Genomic DNA, 25,760 nt, shown 5'->3' with positions numbered 1-25,760 from the left:
TCTGTGACAGTTCCTTGGTCTTTGTCTTTCTCGATCTGGACATACTTAAATACTGGTCAGTTAATTTTTAGATCATACCTCAGTCTGGGTTTGTCTGGTGTCCACTCATTTTTACTACAACAGAAACAACAGTAGCTAATATTTATTAAGCTATTCCTATATACCTGGCACTATAGTAAACACTTTATGCTTACCTTATTTACCCCACTTAAAATAATCCTCTGAAGTAGGTATTATTACTATCCCTATTTTACAAATGATATTTCATTACAGGGTGTTTCATTAAACCTTAGTGGAATTAAATAACTTGCCCAAGGCTATCTAGCTGGAAAAGGCAGAGCTGAACCCGGGTAGAGTGACTCTGCAACACTCTACTGTCTGCTATATTCAAGGCACTGCGACAACAACCACATGCCAAAATACAGGCTAGACTCTGCCCTCTGGCAACTCCTTCCCCAAAGGACATGTCTCTTTGAAGAGAGGGCATTCTAGGCTTTTGTCTTTTTTCCAAGGGAGACAAACTATCCACTTTAATTTCTAAGTTATGCCCATACAACCAGAAATTTCTTTCTCTTGACAAGAAGCACCTTCCTGGCCTGAGGACAAAGAAGAGGGCAGTGTTCTCCTGAGACCTCACCCTCAACCAGTACCAGGAAAAGGGGAAACATACAAGCATGTAGGTGTGCTCAACTCAAGAGCACTCTCTTCCAAAGGCTTCTGCAAGTACATGAAGACGTTACGGTCAAAGGATAAAAAAGAAATCTTCCGGGATTGCTTCTTTTCCATGTCATGCCCAGAGATGCCCAGTGATGGGCAACACAAGCTGACACCTTCTCTTTAGCACTAGGCTCTTTGGGAAAGTTGAGGCACAACCCATTCATGTAGCACAGGGCAGAGTGTCAAGGGACACGGCTGTGGAAGCCAGGCTGGGAAGAACTGTGCCTACACTCCAAGACTTGCTGTTAATGACTATGACTTTAGATCACTCAGTTCCACAGACTTGATTTTTCCCAAATCCCCTCTCTGACAACACTAAAGTGTTTTTCCTGTTGTTCTGATTAATCAGTGAAATACATGGCTGAAAGGACTGGCATGGAAGTCATTTCTCTTGTTCTGATTAATCAGTGAAATACACGGCTGAAAGAACTGGCTTGGAAGTCATTTCTTTTTTTTTTAACATCTTTATTGGAGTATAATTGCTTTATGAAGTCATTTCTTGATGCTGGTAGAATTAAGAAAATACCTCCCTAACTACACACTCCACATCTATCCACCCCTGCCACCTGACACTCAGCAGCAGGTAGAGGCCATTACAGCAAGGGAGAAAAGAATGCAAAGAGGGCAGGCAGTGAGTGAGGAAGAGAGAAGGGCTGAGAGCATGAAAAGGGAGGAAAAAAACAGAGAAAAAGTATTTTGTTCAAATTCAGTCACTATAGAACCAAGACTTTCACTGACATGCATAAGTAGGGTTAAATGACATCAGCAAATAGGTGAAAAAACTCAGGCTTCCTTTGATTTGTCCTTCTCTTAACTTCTCCCCACTTTCCTTCACTCCCTCAAAGGGCACCTCCCAACCCCATCATTTAGATAGGCTCCTGTAAATCGAACATTTCATTTGGCTGCCAGCTTTGGGCAAGAAAGAGCCCCCCTCCTTTGAAATCTACCATTTTGTATCTAACTCCAAGGTATCCTCAGCTAGCTATTTTGATCAAATACTGGAGGTTGAAAAGCTAATGGTCTTTAGGGAATAATTCCTCCAGCCTCTCCATCTGCAATCTAACCCAGTGGGAATTTAAAGCCAGCTAATAGCCCTCCAATCACACTGCACACAGGGCTACTTAATCCACTGTGTTTAAGGAACATCTGGATCTACCCCTAAGATCTAACCTAGGAAACAAAGATGGGGCAGCTTGAATAATTCTCCATCCTCTTAAATAATTTCCCCTCTCAATGTCAACAGCCTCCAAAATTCACATTATTTTGTTCCCACAGAAACCTGAAATAGCACTACTTTCAAGCAATGATCCTACACTTTCTATCTTCAGAAGAAAGAAGAAAATCCTGGGAAGAGCAATGGTAACTGAGGCCCCCTCACTGGCCAAATACAAGCTCCAAAAGAGACCAAGAGAAGAGATAAACACTTCTTTACAGGGCACCTTCAAGCCTCCCTTAAAAAATGTACATAAAGCACTAAGGACAAGGGGGGTTCCCCCAAAATGTTAGTTTTCTTCCCTTCCCCAACAGCTAGACTAGAGTTCCTGGGTCCTATTCCACCTCAGTCATTCTTGGCCATGAGGTACTACACAACCTCCTCACCCTCTGTCCAAAATCCTGACTTGGCAAATCCAGGATTACAGAATGGAGATTAACAAATGATGTTTATGCAACATGTAGAGGGCTGCTTGGGGTGGGGGTAGTTTCCTCTCGGCTAGGCAAAAAAAAAAAACTTGACAAAAGCACCACATTACTACTCCATACAAACTCACCTCGGAGAGGAGCTTCAAGATGGCGGAAGAATAAGACGTGGAGATCACCTTCCGCCCCACAAATACATCAGAAATACATCTACATGTGGAACAACCCCTACAGAACACCTACTGAACGCTGGCAGAAGACCTGAGACCTCCCAAAAGGCAAGAAGCTCCCCACGTACATGGGTAGGGCAAAAGAAAAAACAGAGACAAAGAATAGGGACGGGACCTGCACCAGTGGGAGGGAGCCGTGAAGGAGGAAAGGTTTCCACACACTAGAAGCCCCTTCGCAGGCGGAGACTGCGGGTGGCGGAGGGGGGAGTTTCGGAGCCACGGAGGAGAGCGCAGCAACAGGGGTGCGCAGGGCAAAGCGGAGAGATTCCCGCACAGAGGATCGGTGCCGACCGTCACTCACCAGCCTGAGAGGCTTGTGTGGTCACCCGCCCAGGTGGGCGGGGGCTGGCAGCTGAGGCTCGGGCTTCGGAGGTTGGATCCCAGGGAGAGGACTGGGGTTGGCTGCACGAACACAGAATGAAGGGGGCTAGTGCACCACGGCTAGCCGGGAGGGAGTCAGGGAAAAGGTCTGGAGCTGCCAAAGAGACAAGAGACTTTTTCTTGCCTCTTTGTTTCGCGTTGCGTGAGGAGAGGGGATTAAGAGCGCTGCGTAAACGAGCTCCAGAGATGGGCGCGAGCCGCGGCTATCGGCGCGGACCCCAGAGAAGGGCATGAGACGCTAAGGCTGCTGCTACAGCCACCAAGAAGCCTGTGTGCAAGCACAGGTCACTATCCATACCTCCCCTCCCGGGAGGCTGTGCAGCCCACCACTGCCAGGGTCCCGTGATACAGGGACAACTTCCCCAGGAGAACACACGGCGCGCCTCAGGCTGGTGCAACGTCATGCTGGCCTCTGCCGCCACAGGCTCGCCCCACACTCCTTACCCTGCCCTCCCCCCGGCCTGAGTGAGCCAGAGCCCCCTAATCAGCTGCTCTTTTAACCCCGTACTGTATGAGCAGGGAACAGACGCCCTCAGTCGACCTACACACAGAGGCAGGGTCAAACCCAAAGCTGAACCCCAGAAGGTGTGTGAATAAAGAAGAGAAAGGGAAATCTCTCCCAGCAGCCTCAGGAGCAGCGGATTAAATCTCCACAATCAACTTGATGTACCCTGCATCTGTGGAATGCCTGAATAGACAACGAATCATCCCAAATTGAGGTGGTGGACTTTGGGAGCAACAATATATATATATTTTTCTCTTTTTCTCTTTTTGTGAGTGTGTATGTGTATGCTTCTGTGTGCTTTTGTCTGCATAGCTGTGCTTCTACCATTTGTCCTAGGATTCTGTCTATCCTTTTTTTTTTTTTTTAGTATAGTTTTTAATGCCTGTTATCATTGGTGGATTAGTTTTTGGTTTGCTCTCTTCTTATTTCTTTCTTTAATTACTTTTTAAATTATTTTTTATTTTTAATAATTTTTAAAAATTTTAATAACTTTATCTTTCTTCCTTCCTTCCTCCTTCCCTCCTTCCCTTTCTTTCTCTCTTTTATTCTGAGCCGTGTGGATGACAGGGTCTTGGTGCTCCAGCCAGCCATCAGGCCTGTGCCTCTGAGATGGGAGAGCCGAGTTCAGGACACTGGTCCACCAGAGAGCTCCCAGCTCCACGTAACATCAAATGGTGAAAATCTCCCAGAGATATCCATCTCAATGCCAAGACCCAGCTCCACTCAACAACCAGCAAGCTACAGTGCTGGACACCCTATGCCAAACAACTAGCAAGACAGGAACACAACTGCACCTGTTAGCAGAGAGGCTGCCTAAAATCAAGGTCACAGACACCCCAAAACACACCATCAGATGTGGACCTGCCCACCAGAAAGACAAGATTCAGTCTCATCCACCAGAAAACAGGCCCTAGTCCCCTCCACCAGGAAGCCTACACAAGCCACTGAACCAAGCTTAGCCACTGGGGGCAGACACCAAAAACAACGGGAACTACGAACCAGCAGCCTGTGAAAAGGGAACCCCAAACACAATAAGTTAAGCAAAAGGAGAAGACAGAGAAACACACAGCAGATGAAGGAGCAAGGTAAAAACCCACCAGACCAAACAAATGAAGAGGAAATAGGCAGTCTACCTGAAAAAGAATTCAGAATAATGATAGTAAAGATGATCCAAGATCTTGGAAATAGAATGGAGAAAAAAAACAAGAAACGTTTAACAAGGACTTAGTGATGAAAACACAATAAATGAAATTAAAAATTCTCTAGAAGGAATCGATAGCAGAATAACTGAGGCAGAGGAACGGATAAGTGACCTGGAAGATAAAATAGTAGAAAGAACTGCTGCAGAGCAGAATAAAGAAAAAAGAATGTAAAGAATTGAGGACAGTCTCAGAGACCTCTGGGACAACATTAAATGCACCAACATTCGAATTATAGGGGTGCCAGAAGAAGAAGAGAAAAAGAAAGGGACTGAGAAAATACTTGAAGAGATTATAGTTCAGAACTTCCCAATTATGGGAAAGGAAAGAGTTAATGAAGTCCAGGAAGTGCAGAGAGTCCCATACAGGATAAAGGCAAGGAGAAACACGCCAAGACACATATTAATCAAACTATCAAAATTAAATACAAAGAAAAAATATTAAAAGCAGCAAGGGAAAAGCAACAAATAACATACAAGGGAATCCCCATAAGGTTAACAGCTGATCTTTCAGCAGAAACTCTGCAAGCCAGAAGGGAGTGGCAGGACATATTTAAAGTGATGAAAGGGAAAAACCTACAACCAAGATTACTCTACCCAGCAAGGATCTCATTCAGATTCAACAGAGAAATGAAAACCTTTACAGATAAGCAAAAGCTAAGAGAATTCAGCACCACCAAACCAGCTCTACAACAAATGCTAAAGGAACTTCCCTAGGCAGGAAACACAAGAGAAAGGAAAGACCTACAATAACAAACCCAACACAAGTAAGAAAATGGTAATAGGAACATACATATCGATAATTACCTTAAATGTAAATGGATTAAATACTCCAACCAAAAGACACAGACTGGCTGAATGGATACAAAAACAAGACCCGTATATATGCTGTCTACAAGGGACCCATTTCAGACCTAGGGGCACATACAGACTGGAAGTGAGGGGATGGAAAAAGATATTCCATTCAAATGGAAATCAAAAGAAAGCTGAAGTAGCAATTCTCATATCAGAAAAAAAAGACTTTAAAACAAAGACTATTAGAAGAGACAAAGAAGGACACTACATAATGATCAAGGGATCAATCCAAGAAGAAGATATAACAATTCTAAATATTTATGCACCCGACATAGGAGCACCTCAGTACATAAGGCAAATGCTAAAAACCATAAAAGGGGAAATCGACAGTAACACAATCACAGTAGGGGATTTTAACACCCCACTTTCACCAGTGGACAGATCATCCAAAATGAAAATAAATAAGGAAACACAAGCTTTAAATAATACATTAAACAAGATGGACTTAACTGATGTTTATAGGACATTCCATCCAAAAAAACAGAACACACTTTCTTCCCAAGTGCTCATGGAACATTCTCCAGGATAGATCATATCTTGGGTCACAAATCATGCCTTGGTAAATTTCAGAAAATTGAACTCGTATCAAGTATCTTTTCTGACCACAACGCTATGAGACTAGATATCAATTACAGGAAAAAATCTGTAAAAAATACAAACACATGGAGGCTAAACAATACACTACTTAATAACCAAGAGATCACTGAAGAAATCAAAGAGAAAATCAAAAAATACCTAGAAACAAATGACAATGAAAACATGACGACCCAAAACCTATGGGATACAGCAAAAGCAGTTCTAAGAGGGAAGTTTATAGCAATACAATCCTACCTCAAGAAACCAAGAAACATCTCAAATAAACAACCTAACCCTACACCTAAAGCAATTAGAGAAAGAAGAACCAAAAAACCCCAAAGTTAGCAGAAAGAAAGAAATCATAAAGATCAGATCAGAAATAAATGAAAAAGAAATGAAGGAAACGATAGCAAAGATCAATAAAACTAAAAGCTGGTTCTCTGAGAAGATAAACAAAATGGATAAACCATTAGCCAGACTCATCAAGAAAAAAAGGGAGAAGACTCAAATCAACAGAATTAGAAATGAAAAAGAAGTAACAACTGACACTGCAGAAATACCAAGGATCATGAGAGATTACTACAAGCAACTCTATGCCAATAAAATGGACAACCTGGAAGAAATGGACAAATTCTTGGAAAGGTACAACCTTCCCAGACTGAACAGGGAAGAAATAGAAAATATAAACAGACCAATCACAAGCACTGAAATTGAAACTGTGATTAAAAATCTTCCAACAAACAAAAGCCCAGGACCAGATGGCTTTACAGGTGAATTCTATCAAATATTTAGAGAACAGCTAACACCTATCCTTCTCAAACTCTTCCAAAATATAGCAGAGGGAGGAACACTCCCAAACTCATTCAACAAGGCCACCATCACCCTGATACCAAAACCAGACAAAGATGTCACAAAGAAAGAAAAGTACAGGGCAGTATCACTGATGAACATAGATGCAAAAATCCTCAACAAAATACTAGCAAACAGAATCCAACAGCACATTAAAAGGATCATACACCATGATCAAGTGGGGTTTATCCCAGGAATGCAAGGATTCTTCAATATACGCAAGTCAATCAATGTGATACACCATATTAACAAATTGAAAAATAAAAACCATATGATCAACTCAATAGATGCAGAAAAAGCTTTTGACAAAATCAACACCCATTTATGATAAAAGCCCTCCAGAAAGTAGGCACAGAGGGAACTTACCTCAACATAATAAAGGTTATATATGACAAACCCACAGCCAACATTGTTCTCAATGGTGAAAAACTAAACCATTTCCTCTAAGATCAGGAACAAAATAAGGTTGCCAACTCCCACCACTATTATTCTACATTGTTTTGGAAGTTTTAGCCACAACAATCAGAGAAGAAAGAAAAATAAAAGGAATCCAAATCAGAAAAGAAGTAGTAAAGTTGTCACTGTTTGCAGATGACATGATACTATACATAGAGAATCCTAAAGGTGCCACCAGAAAACTACTAGAGCTAATCAATGAATTTGGTAAAGTAGCAGGATACAAAATTAATGCACAGAAATCTCTTGCATTCCTACACACTAATGATGAAAAATCTGAAAGTGAAATTAAGGAACACTCGCATTTACCATTGCAACAAAAGAATAAAATATCTAGGAATGAACCTACCTAAGAAGACAAAAGACCTGTATGCAGAAAACTATAAGACACTGATGAAAGAAATTAAAGATGATACAAATAGATGGAGAAATATATCATGTTCTTGGATTGGAAGAATCAACATTGTGAAAATGACTCTACTACCCAAAGCAATCTACAGAGTCAAGGCAATCCCTATCAAACTACCACTGGCATTTTTCACAGAACTAGAACAAAACATTTCACAATTTGTATGGAAACAAAGAAGACCCCGAATAGCCAAAGCAATCTTGAGAAAGAAAAATGGAGCTGGAGGAATCAGGCTCCCTGACTTCAGACTATACTACAAAGCTACAGTAACCAAGACAGTATGGTACTGGCACAGAAACAGAAATATAGATCAATGGAACAGGATAGAAAGCCCAGAGATAAACCCACGCACATATGGTCACCTTATCTTTGATAAAGGAGGCAAGAATATACAGTGGACAAAATATAGCATCTTCAATAAATGGTGCTGGGAAAACTGGACAGCTACATGTAAAAGAATGAAATTAGAACACTCCCTAACACCATACACAAAAATAAACTCAAAATAGATTAAAGACCTAAATGTAAGGCCAGACACTATCAAACTCTTAGAGGAAAACATAGGCAGAACACTCTATGACATAAATCACAGCAAGATCCTTTTTGACCCACCTCCTAGAGAAATGGAAATAAAAGCAAAAATAAATAAATAAATGGGACCTAGTGAAACTTAACAGCTTTTGCACAGCAAAGGAAACCATAAACAAGATGAAAAGACAACACTCAGAATGGGAGAAAATATTTGCAAATGAAGCAACTGACAAAAGATTAATCTCCAAAATTTACAAGCAGCTCATGAAGCTCAATAACAAAAAAACAAACAACCCAATCCCAAAATGGGCAGAAAACCTAAATAGACATTTCTCCAAAGAAGATATATACAGATTGCCAACAACCACATGAAAGAATGCTCAACATCATTAATTATTAGAGAAATGCAAATCAAAACTACAATGAAATATCATCTCACACCAGTCAGAATGGCCATCATCAAAAAATCTACAAACAATAAATGCTGGAGAGGTTGTGGGGAAAAGGGAACCCTCTTGCACTGTTGGTGGGAATGTAAATTGATACAGCCACTATGGAGAACAGTATGGAGGTTCCTTAAAAAAGTAAAAATAGAACTACCATATGACCCAGCAATCCCACTACTGGGCATATACCCTGAGAAAACGATAATTCAAAAAGAGTCATGTCCCACAATGTTCACTGCAGCTCTATTTACAATCGCCAGGACATGGAAGCAACCTACATGTCCATCAACAGATGAATGGATAAAGAAGATGTGGCACATACATACAATGGAATGTTACTCAGCCATAAAATGAAACGAAATTGAGTTATTTGTAGTGAGGTGGATGGACCTAGAGTCTGTCATATAGAGTGAAGTAAGTCAGAAAGAGAAAAACAAATACCGTATGCTAACATATATGTATGGAATCAAAAAAAGAAAAAAAGGTCATGAAGTACCTTGGGGCAGAACGGGAATAAAGACACAGACATACTAGAGAATGAACTTGAGGACACAGGGAGGGGGAAGGGTAAGCTGGGACAAAGTGAGAGAGTGGCATGGACATATATACACTACCAAACGTAAAATAGATAGCTAGTGGGAAGCAGCCGCATAGCACAGGGAGATCAGCTCAGTGCTTTGTGACCACCTAGAGGGGTGGGAGGATGGGAGGGAGGGAACACAAGAGGGAAGAGATATGGGGATATATGTATATGTATAGCTGATTCACTCTGTTATAAAGCAGAAACTAACACACCATTGTAAAGCAATTATACTCCAATAAAGATGTTAAAAAAAAAAAAAAAACCTCACCTCTGCTCAGATAAACTAATTTTGGCCACAGGTAATCAAATCTGAAAACTTTTTAATCCAAAGAAATGATTCTCTCCTTTCAAACAACTGCATTATACAAACCATAAACAGACTATTCTGAGAACTAAATAAATTAAAATATAAATCAATTTGTTTGTCTTAAATCAACATATTATGGGAAATAAGGCAAGACCAACAACCTACTAGTCTATGAAAAGTAACAAAGCAAAACCCCAACATGAACAGAAATAAAATCAGCCTGATCAGAGCACAAGGAACAAAAGGCTTACAGAGCCCACTGCACACAAGTTCTGCTTCATTCAGGTTCTTTTCAGGCCTGCCTAGAAGATCAGTGGCTAGTGGGATACCACCCTAACTCTGACTTTGAGCACTGCCAAGAGCCTCAAAGAGTCTTGATAATCCCTGTTTCAGAAGAGGGGAGGTTAGAGTAGGTTCAGAGGAGCTTCCACTAAAGCTCTCCAGCTTGCCCCATAGGCCAAAGGTCTCCCTCATCAATCCCAAAGACAATCCAACAGTCTCCTTAATGATCTACCCATCTTTCCTCACACTTCAGCTATCCACTGTCCAGGGCTCACATTGCTCTAGAAAGTCACCAAGCCCACTGGTCCTGGCCCAGAACAAAGTCAGGCTGTCAGTCGTCAACTGGCCCCTGACGCTGGGCAATGCTTAGTTCTGACCTCTTGACTGTCTGAGCAACTTCCTCACAGTGGTTATTCCTTAACCTCGTCATTCCTTAAGCACCCAATCAAGGCCTTCTCTTTCATCATCCAAGGTAAAAGCCCCACCCTTGGCTTGACTCAGAAAATCGAAGACATCTAATGGAAGCTTCCTCAATTTCTCTCTACATCTCTCGTACTCTTCCTTGTTTTTGTCTAAGCTGTGCTTCAAATTTCCAAGGCTCATCACATTCATGAGGCCAAGACTTTCCATCTGCCACCTAAACAACTTTGCCTCATCAATGATCTTCTCTCTGGGATTTCAAATCTGTCAACAGTGCCTCCTTCCCCCTCTGCCTTCCAACGTACACAAAAACTCTCTCAATTCAGCTTCAATGCTTCAGTGTCCCTCTGAAATGAAGAGCTGCCTCTGGGAAGATGTTCCTTCAGGGCCACACCTCTGTCTTCTCGCAGCATTATATTCCTGCCTGGGGTCTTCCTACACCATAAGCCCAGGCAGGCAAGCCCCTCTGTCAATGCCCACCATGGTATCTCTGACATCAAGCACTATATCTCGAACATTATAGGAGTTCAACAAATGTAACAAGAAATGAATTTTTTGGTGTGGCTATCTGTGAAGTTACCATTTTCATTCTCTTCTTCCACTTATTTTCAAACTCCTCAGACTCAGGAGTTTATATCATCCTTCTTCATTTCCTCATCTCCCATTCACGGCACAGCCCTGAATGGACTAAACTACACACTTATTTTCACATAGTTAGATCTACTGCTTTTCAATTCTCTTTCCTCCTACCACCCCCTATCCTGACAGAGGGGATGCTGTGCACCACCACCATCCCATTATTCTGCTACACATCTCTGCCTCTCCTACCAGGTAGATATACTCTCACTTTTAGAGTGAGAGTTCATGTCATCCTCCCCTTCATTGCTTCCTACCTGTCCTCTTCTCTACCTAGTCAAATATTATCTCCTCTTAAGTTACCAATCAAGTTCTACCTCTAGTACTGTGACAAACCTAGGAATGGAACAAGCTCTGGAAAAGGGCCTCTCATTCCAGCTCCAGGTCAGTCCTTGAGAGCTATTCCCAGCCCTGGTTAATCCCAACGTTGGAGATGGCCTAGACAGTCTTAGCCAGTAGGGCGAGGGCAATATTAGAGAAAGAAGGGAAGTCGAGGCTCCACAGATTCTCTGAATTAAAGCCAAGCCCTGGGTATGAGGGCCGGAACTGGTTTTGGCAGCTAGTTTTCCATTATCCCTAATCCAGTCTAAGTTTTTTTATTTAAATCAGTTTGCGGGTCCCAATCTTTGAAAGCTGAGGCTGCGCAACTCTAAGTACTCTTTATTAAACCTCAGAGAGAACCGGTAGATGGAGGAAGGAGAGGAAGGGGAGAATAAGGGCCTAGGGTGAGCATTAAGCATATAAACGCTTGTTAGAAAGCAGATGTCCAACCATCCAAGTCTACAGACTGCAAACTGGACCCTGGCCTGCCCCATCCAGGTACTTAAGGCCAAAGCCCAGGCAGAGATGCTCTGGTGCCAGTACAGTGCTCAGCCAGCTAGTCTCAAAGTGGCCTCAACCTTGACAGTGGCCATCCTGCCCTGGCCTCCACCTGCTCCCCCCAGGGGGGTGTGGAATTTGGCTGCCATGGGGCAGTGGTCAGCCATCCTGGGAGAAGTCCACATATGGGAAATGGTGTCTCTCTGAAATGAAGAGCTCTAAACTGTCCTTATGGAGCCATGTGGGGCCTTCATGTATTCCAGCCCACCATTATTTTCTCTCCCAGTACAGGGTAATTTGGAGCCTCTGACATTGCTCCTACAGGTCTCAAGAGGCCTGGCATCCTGCTATGCCCCCAGCAGTTCCCTGACAAACTCATACTGATAAGGAATAAAGGAGATGCTCAGAGTAGAGACGCTTAACAAAGGCTAGGGAGGTGGCAGTAATGGGGGAGATGGACTAGAAGTATAGGCAGGAGAGAAACAAATGAAGTTCTCGGGGAATCTCCAGAAGACTTGAAAGGTTTCAAAGTAGGGGAGGAAGGCACTCTGCAGAAGGAGGCAGCACCAAAGATAAGCTCTGCTGAACACCTCATGCTGAAAAGTTGTTGGAGATAGCAACTTGTGTTCAAGAGAGGACGCAGATTACCATACCACACAAAAAGCATGCAGTTTCCTCTATCCCGCCCCTGCTCCACCTTTCCAGCGCTGCTCTGAGCCAGGGTGAAAGATCATCCAACAGAGGCCCCTTGCTATAACCCTCCCTCAGGCCATTACCTCCCGCTGGCAGTCAAGAAGTCCCAAGCTCCCCACTCTCATGAGCGAGAGGAGCTTAGGTATGAACTGCCCTTAACCAATACTCCTACTCTCACCCACCGCTCATAGGCCTTGAGGTGTGTGTGTGCCTGTGTGTGAACGATGGGACACAAGCAGGTCATACTCTTGTGGACCATCTTGGGGAATGAGATAACCTGTAAGGAAGATCCCTCCTGACTAGGGAAGGAAAGGAGGGTCACCTGCCTCCCAATCACAGAGCTGGGTAGGTGGCAGAAGGCACTGGGAGCTTTGCCCCTTAGTCCCACCTCAATTGTAGCCTGTGGTATTAAAAAAAAAAAAAGTATCTGGTCTTTATCCCTGGTTCCTGAAATGACTCTTGCAGGGGATGGGTGGATGGGTGTGGGGGGGGCGGGGGGTGGAATTAGGTAACATCAAGATGGGGGCAGGTCACCAGAAAGACCAAGCCTTGATTAGACAGTTGGAACCTTTAGCCCCACCTCCAGGGAGGAAAGGGGGGCTGGAGACTGAGTTCAATCTCCAATGGCCAATGACTTAATCAATCACACGCCTAAATAATGAAACCTCCATAAAAGCCCCTAGGGGGCTTCCAAGAGCTTCTGATTGGTGAACACCTAGAAGTACTGGGAGGGCAGTGTGTCCAGAGAGGGCATGAAAGCTCTGTACCCCACCCCTCATACCTTCTATGCATCTCTTCCACTTGGCTATTCTGAGTTGTAGCCTTTATAAAAAACCAGTAAACATAAGTAAGGTGTTTTCCTGAGTTCTGTGAGCTGTTCTAGCAAATTATCAAACCTGAGGAGGGAACTGTGGGAATCCCTAATTTATAGCTGGTCAGTCACAAGTCCAGTGGCCTGGGACTTGTGACTAGCATCTGAATTAGAGGCAGTGGGACTGAGCCCTTTAACTGCGGGATCTGACACTAATTCCAGGTAGATAGTGTCAGAATTGAGTTGAATTATTGGATACCCAGTTGGTGTCTGAGGATTGGAAGATCACACAGCCTCTTCTAAGCTGCAAGGGGCCAAAGGCCTCACAAAGACAATCCTGCAGAGTCACCCAGACCAGAGTCAGGTGTTCCTTCAGACAGATGTCCAGGGCCTGCAGGAAATCAGACTCCTCCCTTAAATGCCTGAAACAGAGTAGTTGGTCTACCATAAATGAGGTTTTTAAAATTCAATTCCCTCCTATTGCTCGTGCAGATCTGAAATGATCTGACCAGATGGCTGGTGCTCTATAATTCTTGGATTGCTCTCATCAGTTGTTGATGATTTAGACTTTTTTTTTTTTTAACCACCTCACATGAACGTGTTCCTGCACAGGCTTCCTGTATGCTCCCATCAAGTGGCTCTTTGTGCTAATGCCAATATTCCAGAGGCTCTCACACAGTATTTCAGAGCCTGCAAGTCACCTCAGGTCAATAAGAAGCTCCAGGTCTAAGCTTCCCTGAACCCATATGAGGCCAACATATAGCACTGGGTAAGGGGCAGAAGAAGAGAGGCCTTTGCTCAGATAGCCTCATCGCCTCCATTTTTCCTTCAGGTCCCCAAGGAAAGGGAGGCAGCAGCAAAGGTGTATTTTTAAAATGACAACTATAGCCATTTATTGAATATTTCCTATGTGCCAGGCCCAGAGTGAAACATTTTACACATGTTAATCTTGTTTCAGTCTCACACCATCTCTGTGAAGTAGGTATTTTCATCCCTATTTCCATATGAGGAAACTAAGGTTCAGAGATTCTAATCAAACTGACCAAGGCCACACAGCTCAAAAAGAGAACTGAAGGTGGGTTTGGAGGTTTAGCATCATAAAATTTGACTCAAAGTTCCACCAAGATCTCAGGGATAGAGAGAAGGCCCTGGCCTGGCCTCCCCATACCCTCCTTAGTGCCCTCATTGAGCACAGGACACTACCACCAGGACATCCAAAACACTTTTTTTCTCTGTATCCTCTGTGAGACCATAAGCTACTGGAAGGCAGGGGTCATGTCCCATTTGTTACCCAGAAGGACATTATGGTACAGTGGTTAGAAGCTCAAGATTAGGGCCAAACAAAGCTAGATCTGAATTCTGTCTCTACCACCTACTGGTCATTTGGCTAAGTCACTTATCTCTGAGACTCATTTCTGTCTATGAAAATGAGGGTAGTTATAGCACCTGCCCTCAAAAGATGCCTGGCACAGTCGATGCTAAGTAAATGTGAGCTATTATCTGTCTCTGGCTACCAGTACAGTGCCTGGCACAAAGTAGGATCTCAGGAAATGCCCAGGGAGCAAAAGGCCCACAATATCTGGCTGTGACCAGTTTTCTCTAATAACAAGTGCACAGGCACAAAGCCTGGGGTACAGGGGTCCTCAGCCCTAGGACAAATTCCTGAGTTCCCTGCCCAGAACCCACAGGACCTGCCAGCAAACAGCTTTCCTCTGCTTGTTTGTGAACAGCTGATGCTGAATCCACACTCAAATGCTTGCTGTGCCTCTGTAAGGTATGACAGATCCCAAAATAAACCAGGAGAGAGAGAGAGAGACAGGAAAATCACTTCCAGGAACAAGCGACTCATAGTGAGGATGTTGACAGTAATAACAGAGGCAGGGAGACTTCAGGAGGGTGGCCTACAGCTACTCCAGGGCTAAGTGACTGGGGCCCAACTCCTATCTGGCCTGGTAGGAAGGTCCATGAAGTTACGGGTTGGTCCCCTGGTATTCCAGGCCACAGCAGGCAGTCAGGAAATCTGCCTTCAAATGAGCCCAGTGTCCCCTCCTTGAGACCTGAGGACAACAGAGATGAGGTCCTCCCTTCAGAGACCTAAAGAGACAGAAGGTACTGAACTGAAATCAATAACTGTCAACATAAACTAGCCATTTTGCCATTCTCTTAAAAGTCCCCAAAAGATATTCCACCATCTTCCTATGCCACGCACCTAGCTCTCAGGCAGGAAATGCTGTACTAACCCCTTCTGCTCCCGTATCAAAATTCTCCCTGGAAGGAAAGAAGGAGAACATTCCATGACCATGGAAGTCTCTCCTTGTCACCATAAGTTCCCTTCCCTATCTAAAGCCAGAAAGGACAGGAAGGCTACATTCTCATGTACCCTCACTGGCATCCAATTCCACAATCAAGTTTAAGGAGTGGCACAAATGGCAAATTTACCATTAAAAATCAGAACTGCTGTGTACTGAGTAATGTCTACATGTTGGGAATCCTCAAAACAGCCTCTGCAGCAGGCAGGGCAGGACATTTCCCCGACATCACCAATGGGGGAAATGAAGGGCAGAAGGATTCAGTGACTTGCCCAAGATCCCCTAAATAGCAAAGCTAGGATTTGAACCCAGGACTGGCTCAGTCTAAAGTCTGTGCTTGGGACTTCCCTGTTGGTCCAGTGCTAAAGAATCTGCCTTACAATGCAGGGGATGTGGGTTCGATCCCTGGTCGGGGAACTAAGATCCCACACGCCACAGGGCAACTAAGCCTGCACGCCACAACTACTGAGCTCACGCACCTCAACTAGAGCCCGCGTGCTGCAAACTACGGAGCCCACGCACTCTGGAACCCACGCACCACAACTAGAGTAAAGCCCGCGCACCACAACCAAGAGCCCGTGTGCCACAACAAAAGATTCCCCCATGCCTCAACAAAGATCCTGCATGCTGCAACTAAGACCCGACACAGCCAAAAATAAATAAGATAAATAAATGAATAATAAATAAATCTTTAAAAAATAAAATAAAGTCTGTGCTCTTTACCACTAAATTATACTACCTCCTCACTTATCTACTCACCCTGGGACTGGCTACATTCCTTTTAACCTTTCAGTAGCTGTGATGGAAGCTCCCAGGCAGCATTCGTTATGTGGTGAATTAAATATACTCTGATTAAAGGCAAGTGCCAGCTATCCACATAGACCACTGAGATGTCAATTTCCTACCAACAGACATAACATATAAAACCTTAATATACACATAGAACACCTCGATCCTGTCCTGGGACCTAAGAGAGTCTTGTCTGCCTCGACAGTACCAGACTCTGAATCACCACACATCAAACCCTGAGGCCATAACAAACCTCTCACCTTCCCTCCCCTCACTGGTCCTGCTTTGGGGGTGAGTGTAGGTGAAATGAAAAACACTCTTGGGAAATGGGGCAAGTATGTCTGGACCTAGACTTGCTTTGCCCCCATTGCTGAGTGTCTGTGCTCAAGCACAACACCCCAGCCTTTGGGGCAGCTTCAAGGGACTTTGTGGCAGAACAACTTATAAGGGGCTCTTGAGAAACTAGAAGGCAGAAGATGACGCCAATGGGGCAACAAGTTAAATATAAAAATCGGTACTCCACTCTAATTCTCCAGGAGGTGCTCAGAGCCCTCAGCCTGCCCTTGTTACACAGGCTCTGGCCCTCCCTCCCCAAAGATACAAAAAGGGCTCTTTTGCTTAACCATGAACAGGAGCCCCACTGCCCAGAGGCTGGGCAAGGGCCCTGGGTCAGAACTTTCAGGCCTGTTCTGCAATGTGGACTGGGGTCTTGAAGGGTGCCACAGGAAAAGAGACGGTAGGAGTAGGGATGACAGGACATTGACCTCCATCGGCTCAAGGTACTTGCCTGGTTAAAAGTGGTACAAGCACTTTTAATCACATAAAATCAGCGGATACAGCGTACATCCTCCACTTCCCACACCCTGAGAGCCCCTCTAGTTTTAGTCTCCAAAGACCAGGGGGCTCAGTTCTCAGGGAAGGTAGAGGAGGGCAGCCAGAGGTTGGATCTGCTAAACCCAGTACCTCTGTCCCTAAAATCTCCCTCTACCCAACTCCATTAGCACCTACTTGGTTTCCTTGGTGATTCATCACTCTTCTGTGGCAGCAACTACCTGCATGCAAGCCCAGCAGGAGTGATATTGCTACCAGATAGTTGGCTGGCACAGCAAACGCTGCCCCTGCCAGCACAGCAGCAATGGGGGCAGTGAGGACATGGTGATGAATATCAGCAAGGAGTTGATGAAACTATACTCTGGCAGCTGCCAGGGCTTGCCATCCACCCGCCACAGTGCAGAACGCAAATAGCCTACTCCTGAGAATGGGCTCAAGTGTCACCACAGTCGGGCTCCAGCCAAGGACAGCTGGGACTCTAGAAGGACAAGTGGGAGGAAGATGGGTCCAGGCTGGGGTCAATGACATAGGACAAGTTGGCTGGATGACATAGGTCAAGTCATCTAACCTCTCTGAGCATCAATGTTTTCATCTGAATATAAAGACAATAATAGCTCCTATTACTGTGAAGACTGAACAAGATTATGCACATGAAGCACGTAGCACAGTATCTGAATGTGGTAAACACCACAACTGCTGGCTTTTTTCATTATTATTTTAAGCCCTGGGCCCAGGGCCATAAAAGGGTTAGAAAGTTGTTCCTTCTGAGGATGCTCCATTTAAAAACCAGGCCAGGAACAGCCCCTGTTTCTTGGCACAGGTTCCTTTAACAACAGAAAACTCCTGCCTCACACCAGTGCTCCGGACTCTCCCATGAACAATATTTCAGCAGCACTAAGCCGAGCAGCAGAGCCCAAAATAGCATTTGCAGAGTGAGGCACATGTCACTGCCTCTCCTGTGCTTCAGAAGTGCAAGGAAAGAAAGTTTTCTATCACTTGCTCCAAAAGCTCGGCCACCCACCACCTGCCTTCCTTCCAGGGCACTCAGATGCCACAGTTTCTGTTCTGCAAGAAAACTAAGGTCCTTGAGTCCTGCAGCAGCAGCCACCCTTACTCCCCTCCAGGAGGCCAGAGAGGAGCTGTTCCTTCAAAACAGCCCTGGGGGGAGAAAGGACATACACATTTTGAATTTCAAGTGTGTTTCCTGGGGACAGCGCTGGGCTTGGTACCTGGCCGAAGTGCCTGCCACTCATGGGTCGGGTGAAACACCTCCAGGACCTTGGGATCCAGCTCCTCCTCTTCTGTGGTTTCCTTTCTCTCTGTTTCTTTGGTGCTGCTCTCCTCTGGGTTGGTCAGTGCAAACTCCTTCAGAGAAAGGAAAAAACAGGGCGTGAACCACCACAGTTGGGTACCAGGCAAGCAGAAAGAAAATGGCCTGGGGCAGTACACCCTTCTCCTCCTTGCCCTTCCTGCCCTCCTTAGCCCTGTTTGGACCTTTCACAAGGTTAGTGTCAGACCAGTACAAGTGAGGTGATATGGTTAAATTAACACAGTATGTGTTGTGTGTATATGGCACTTTTGTATATGCATTAAAAAAAAAAAAAACTCCAGAAGGTTCCACACTATCTTGAGGGAGTTAAGGGAACATACTGGGGAGAGGGGTTGACAAAACGAGACAATAAGAGCCTTTTACTTTTTACTTGATGAGCTCCTATCCTGTTTGATGTTTAAAATTCATACCTATTACTCTTAGAATTAAAAACTAAAGATATTTATAAAAGAAAAAACATACATATGAATAGGAAAGTAAGGCCTCAAATGGTCAACACAGATGTACAAAAGTTGGCAGCTAAGGCCCAATTAATTCCTAAGCAGCCCAGCAGGGCAGAGTAAGGGCGTGGGTACCTTCATTACCCAGGGTACCTATGGAGCATAAATGACCTCTTAGGGCATTCCAATCCATGGAAGAAGGGGTACAAGTGGGAAGGTGCAAGTCCAGCTGGGCTGAGGGAGGAAGATGCCCGGGTTGGAAACCTCTTCCTAAAACCTGTTTCCTTCCACCCCATGGAGAGCATGGAGGATTAATGAGATGCTGTAGAGCACTTTGAGCTCAGGAGACAGAGATGTAACATAAATACAAAGTATTATTCATCTTGCTCCTTCCCAGCCTCCAATCCTTCCTGTCCCATTTTTAAACCTGTTCTTGCATAAAAGCAGTAAGGCCTCAGGAAATTGGAACCAGAGGGTTCCAGAGCTCTGGGAAATTACATTTGGGAGGGCAAAGAGGAACCCACACTAGAACACTGGGAGATTATTTCAGCCCTTCCACCTCCCCCGCCATCACTTTTCCTCCACCTCCCAATTTTTCCCGTAATAAGAGTAAGGTTTTTTTTTTGTTTTTTTTTGTTTTTTGCAGTACGGGGGCCTCTCACTGTTGTGGCCTCACCCATTGCGGAGCACAGGCTCCGGACGCGCAGGCTCAGCGGCCATGGCTCACGGGCCTAGCTGCTCTGCAGCATGTGGGATCTTCCCGGACCGGGGCACGAAGCTGCGACCCCTGCATTGGCAGGCAGACTCTCAACCACTGCGCCACCAGGGAAGCCCAAGAGTAAGTATTTTTCATGGATTCTTCCTATGAACCCAAACCTGTGCTAGATACTTTAAGTAGATCTCATTTTGGTCTCCCGAACAATTCTAATCCTACATGGGAGGTAACAATGTATCCCTTTCAATGTGCCCCAGCACAAATCTGAGCTCAAAAGAAAACAAGGGGGCTTCCCTGGTGGCGCAGTGGTTAAGAGTCCACCTGCCAATGCAGGCGACACGGGTTCGTGCCCCAGTCCAGGAAGATCCCACATGCCGCGGAGCGGCTAGGCCTGTGAGCCATGGCCACTGAGACTGTGCATCCGGAGCCTGTGCTCCGCAACGGGAGAGGCCACAACAGTGAGAGGCCCTCATACCGCAAAAAAAAAAAAAAAGAAAAGAAAAGAAGGAACAGAGAGTAGATGTGTGTGAGACTAAAGAGAAGACAGACCGGCAGGAAGCTCCGTGCATTCTAAGGGCACGGACATCAAACTTTCAACAGCTGAGTTTCCTGAGGGCAGGCACCGTGTCAGTCTCTTTCACCACTGTATACCCCTTGCCTAGCCCAGGGCTTAGTTTGTAATCACGCAACAAAGGAACAAAAGAAGGCCTTCCTCCTACAGACAGGTATGTCTTTTTGGATGTCTTTTGGAGGCAAGTCCAAAGAGTTTGCTGGAAGCCAGGAACTAGCCCCACACTCCAGAACAAAGACCACTTTGTCCACTAAGTACCTGCAGCCTATGTACTCCAGGGCCCAGCCATGCTGGTCAGTCTCTGCCAAAAGCACCATACACGAGACTATGGGACTAGAAGACCGTTAATAAGATTTACCTTAGAAGTATGTGGACTAAATGCCTCCAGAGGCCAGGCAGGGATGGATGTAAATGAGAGCTGTGTGCCAGGTGTAAAAACAACCAGGAGTGGTGGGACTGTGAAAACTGGAGTCCTCCTGCCTTGACTAAGAAACACAGCTGCTACTCAGCTGCTCCACCACTTCCACGAAGGCATTCAACTTGATGAGAAACAAAAATCCAGATTTTTATGTGACATTTTCTTACTTTTAGAACACTAAGAGGGCCAAACTAAACATCTCTAAGCTTTACATTACAACTCTTGCTTTAGTGTATCTATTAGCCAGTTAACTCCTAGCAGGTACAGTTGTAATCAAGTAACCAAATCCTCAACATCAAGAGAAGCAGAAAGAGGCAAGGGTAATGGTGATGATGAAAATATGGCAGAAAGCCCAATCCAGGCAAGGCTAGTGTTCATTCTGATGAGTAGGGGCTGAGAAAGCCTCTTTTTCTAGATCTTTAATGAGATTAATAGAGTAGGTTCAAGAAGAAGGATTACAACAAGATATGAACCATTGAGACACATGCTTCAAGCCCTAGGAAAGCCAAACGCTTTCTGCAACAATCCCATCACTGCTCAAAATGTTTTTTAAGCTTCCTCTTGGTATCATCTTTGAACCATATTTTAAGTTACACACAGACACACACACACACACTCACAATCTGCCATTATTTTACAGATCACCTGTTTTTAGTAGAGGTGATATAAATTTGGTGTTCCCGTCTGGTCAGCTCACCCTGTTCACCAAATCTGGCTCTGAGTGACTTTGGCAAGCACTGAGGGAGGTTCAGTCACACAAACATACTACAAGCTGGACAATCACTTCAAAGGTGGAAGTGCAGAAAAGGTTTTCAGGAAAAGCAGCATCATGGAGGTGAGGTTGTAATGATAACAGTAGCTACCATTTATTAAGCCCTTACCCATATTCCCAGAACTGGTCTGAAGTGCCTTCCATGCCTCACAACTCATCCAAGTTTCATCTATGAAGCACATACTTTTATTCCCATTTTACACATACAGGGCCTGTGCAAAACCACACTGCTGAGAAAAGAAGAGCAGAGATTGAAGTCCAGGACTGCCTGGCTCCAAAGTGCATGCATGAATTCTGACTCACTTCTGTGTTTCTGTTCTTAGTCATGTGTTCTAACGGTTGTGCCCTGGGATGCTGAGGGAAGGAAGCAGGGTCAATGAGATCACCCCAGCACATTTATCAGTACATCCTCCTTCCCTTTAATGACTGTGTTTAAAGAAACACCGTCCCAGAGAAAGGGACGACCCTCTCTCTGCTCCAGCAGTGTCCTGAACAGGAGACAAAGACCAAGAGGTGAGGGAGGCCAGCCAGCCCTTGGGTCAGCTCTGAAGTAAATCTCATGCTCTGGTGACCTCTCAGTTGGCTTCTCCGAGCTCCCTTCCATGCTGAATCCTCTCTTCTCTCTGCCATCATTACTCTAAATACCAATTTCCTCTTAAGTGGCAATAAATCCCAGCTAAGGTGTTAGCTGACAACAGCTTACCATGTCACACTTCCTTATAATTGTAACTGAGTAAGAGATTCTTAAAGACCAAAGCCTTCAAGATCCAAGAGAATGAATGAATCTCTCAAAGTAGGTGGATAGATGCTGTGACAGAGACAGACTGAGAAGGCAACATTTGGGATAGGAGCCTGGCTGACAGAGCCCTAAATTAAACAATGGAAGCAGCCAACCCTTACTAAAAAATAACAGCTGACATTTATTGACCATCCATTAGCCATATTGTGCCAGTGCCAATGCTAGGTGCTTTATATATACAATCACATTTAATCTACACTAAAATTTAAGAGGGAGGTACCAACCCTGTTTACACATGAGGAAACAAAGCTCAGAAATGGTCAAAGTAAAAAAAAAAAAAAAAAAAAAAAAAAAAAGAAATGGTCAAATTGCCAAAGTAGGAGGCAAAAGGGAGTTTACCAAGGCTCTGTGCTCCTTCCACTGGGTTCTACTACCTCCCTCATCATCCACCACCTTTTGAAGGCCAGTATACCACACAACCACATCCCTTTAGCATTCACACTGCTCCTAAGATGTGGCATCCCAGGGAGATGCCATAGCAGGAGCCAGGAAGGGAGGCTGGCTCCAGATCATACCCTGATACACACAGCCAGCCTTTGCTGGGTGGCCATTAACCTGTACAAATGCCTTTGGGGAGGACAATTCCAGGTCACTAGGAGCATTTGCCTGGACTCTAGGCTCTGAACAAAGGATCATGACCACTCCCACCTCCCCCACCACCCATTTTCACTGTTGTGAAGGTGGCTGGCTGCATAATTTGGATTTTAAATGCCATCGGGGCAGCAATTTTTATGGTATGAGAGAAAAGATGCTTCAACTCCTACTTGTACTTAGCACATGATGAAAGATTATGACAAATGGATACAGCTTAGGAACAGACATAAGGATAAAAGCAGCTTTTGCTGATGAAAGTCAGTATTAACATTTTTCTGAGATTAGACTCAAAAGAGCTAATATAAATGGGCCAGAATAATTATGGCTCTGAAAGCTCATCTATTTGGTTGGACTATTATCTAAAAGAGACTTACTAACACACAGTCCTTAAGTAAATTCATCAGCATGCTTTTGTTAATTGTGCATCTGCTAAAGCTCATAATGGGGAGCACCCAGATCCTCATGAGCTACAGGTTGGAGGGGACACAGCCCTGAGCCCTCGAGACACTTGGGTGCTTTTCTGGGCCAGGCTATGCCAGAAACAGCCCCAACTTCATGCCATGGCCAGTCCCAGCCTCAGGGGCCAATGGGATCCCAGTCTCATTCTCCTTGAAGAGGAGGCCAAAAAACGGCAGCAACAAGATCTTAGTCAAAGAACATTAAAAGCTCAAAAGGATTCGTGACTCCTAACTGTACATTCTCTCCTGCTCTACAAAGTGGGGAGAAAGGCAGAGAGAAAACAAATGACTTCAGAGAGAAGGTAGAAGCTTGCCATGAGCCAGAGGTGAACCTCAGCTGAGCTGGATTAAATTCATCACAATTGTCATTTGCACTTCAAGGCCCTCTGGCTCCAAACCCTCCAGCACTTTACCCAACATTTAAGTGGGACCCCTGGGGTTGGAGAAGGTGGCCAGGGGAGGGTGAAACTGTGAGAGAGCTGACAGTCAGGGCATCTCAAGGGAGAGGAAAGAGAGGGCATTGGGAGTTGATCAAGGGTAGGCTGTTGGTGGGGCAGGCCAGGGAAATGGGGCCAGGACACCCTGCAGCCAGGCCAAGCTCAGGGCTTTCTCAGGCATTCTGCCCCTGCCTTTGGCAATGACAGAAACCCTCAGCAATGAGGTCTGGGTTAATGAAAAGGAGGCTGTAAAGAACATGGAGAAAAGGACAGAGGGAAAGAGGATACAGAGAATGCACATGGATGATCAGAGTAGACAAAGAAGCAGTCTTACTTGGTGCTCACCACACAGGCACCCAGCCCCTTGGGGAGAATCCTGACCTTCCCAGCTCTGCCACAAACTAGCTTTATAATGTTGGCCAAGTTACTTAATATCTCTGAGACTTAATCTCCTCCTTGTCAAATGAGGATAATAACTGTAGTTGTCTACTTCATAGGGTTGTTGAGGGGATTAAATAAGAATACATATAAAGCACATAATACAATGCTTGGTACATAGTAAGCTAATCATATTATCATCATTGTTATTATATCATTATCATCATCCTCATCTTTTCGCCAAAGAGAAACTGTGTCGTAAGCTTTAAACAGAGGCCAGAGGACTAAGGGATGGGGGAAGAAGTACACATACTATGTGACCCAGCACTGGTCACATTCCTATAAGAAACTCCCACAGCAGCTCTGGTGGCATGGAGGCTTTCTTGGACCCAAAAAAGATCCCTCTATTTGCGGTAAGACACTTACCGAGTTCTTATGACTGAGGCAGAAGGTGAAGCAGGAGGTCATCAGCATGCCGAGTAGCATGCCCAGAGGAGCCATCCTAAATAGGAGCAGGCTCTGGTGAGGCATAGTTAGGGGCCTGAGGAATGTAAACACAGAAAATAGAAGGTCAACAGGAAGCTGGTGCTTGACACCCCTCCCCCTGCCCCAGCATAGTGATTCCCATGATGTCACTTTTTTGACAGATGTCAAACATTTCAGATGATGTCAGACATTTCCTGAATAGAGGTATCACAGGTCTTTTACCCCAAAGGCAGATCAACCTGAAGTAAGCCTCCATTCCCCCATATGGGGAGATATGCCTTGGTTAAAACTGTACAGTAAACCAGGACCCTTGCATGAGCTATAATAGCCCTGGTCCCTTCCTTCTTCATTATCCGGGTTGTTATCAGGTTGCACAGGGTGGTATTGGCTATGGTGAAGAGAGAAGGAAACTAACCAAATGATCTGTGTGTGAACAGACATGGGCCCAAATTCATATGAGCCTTTATAACCATTCACTTCTAAACCATATCCACTGTTATACCTGAAGACATACCATCAGCACCCTCTAAAACAGCAAAGTTCAATATTCCCAAGCCATAAAGCCTTTTACAACACTTTTCAGACAGTCAAAAACACCAAAGTGCAGGCCCTAGTAGCTGTTAAAATTTAAATAACACACGGATAAAAGGATACTCCATGTTCACAGATTGGAGGCTTAATAATGTTAAGACAACAATACTACCTAGAGCAATATGCAGATTCAATACAATCCCTATCAAAATCCCAGTGGTGGGGAATTGGTGAATTCCCTGGCGGTCCAGTGGTTAGGATTTGGCACTTTCACTGAAGTGGCCCAGGTTCAATCCCTGGTCGGGGAATTAAGATCCCACAAGCCACAGCATGGCCAAAAAAAAACCAATGGTGATGTTTTACAGAAATGGAGAAACCCATCCTAAAATACATATGGAATTTCAAGGGACCCAGAACATAAAAACACTGAAAGAGAAGAACAAAGTTGGAGGACGCACACTTCCTGATTTCAAAACTTACTACAAAGCTAGAGTAATCAAAACACTGTGGCACTGGCATAAGGACAGACATACAGACCAATGGAATAGAATTGAGAGCCC

The 25,760-nt window shown here is 44.7% G+C and overlaps 1 protein-coding gene across 6 annotated transcripts in view; it reads right to left on the bottom strand.

Annotated features, from left to right (window-relative positions):
* Positions 1-25,760, bottom strand: part of SIL1 (SIL1 nucleotide exchange factor) — a 301,233-nt gene that overhangs the window by 160,787 nt on the left and 114,686 nt on the right. For all 6 annotated transcript variants that reach the window (XM_082621616.1, XM_082621614.1, XM_082621615.1 and 3 more), the window contains 2 exons: positions 24,610-24,724; positions 18,501-18,636 (listed from right to left, as the gene is read on the bottom strand). In XM_082621616.1, the coding sequence (XP_082477742.1) occupies positions 18,501-18,636; positions 24,610-24,714 (241 nt within the window). In that variant the 5' untranslated portion in view covers positions 24,715-24,724. The remainder of the gene's footprint in view (positions 1-18,500; positions 18,637-24,609; positions 24,725-25,760) is intronic.

This window comes from Mesoplodon mirus (assembly GCF_964341445.2).
Source record: "Mesoplodon mirus genome assembly, chromosome: 5".
Lineage (NCBI taxonomy): Eukaryota > Metazoa > Chordata > Mammalia > Artiodactyla > Ziphiidae > Mesoplodon > Mesoplodon mirus.
This window is presented reverse-complemented; position numbering and strand designations above follow the sequence as displayed.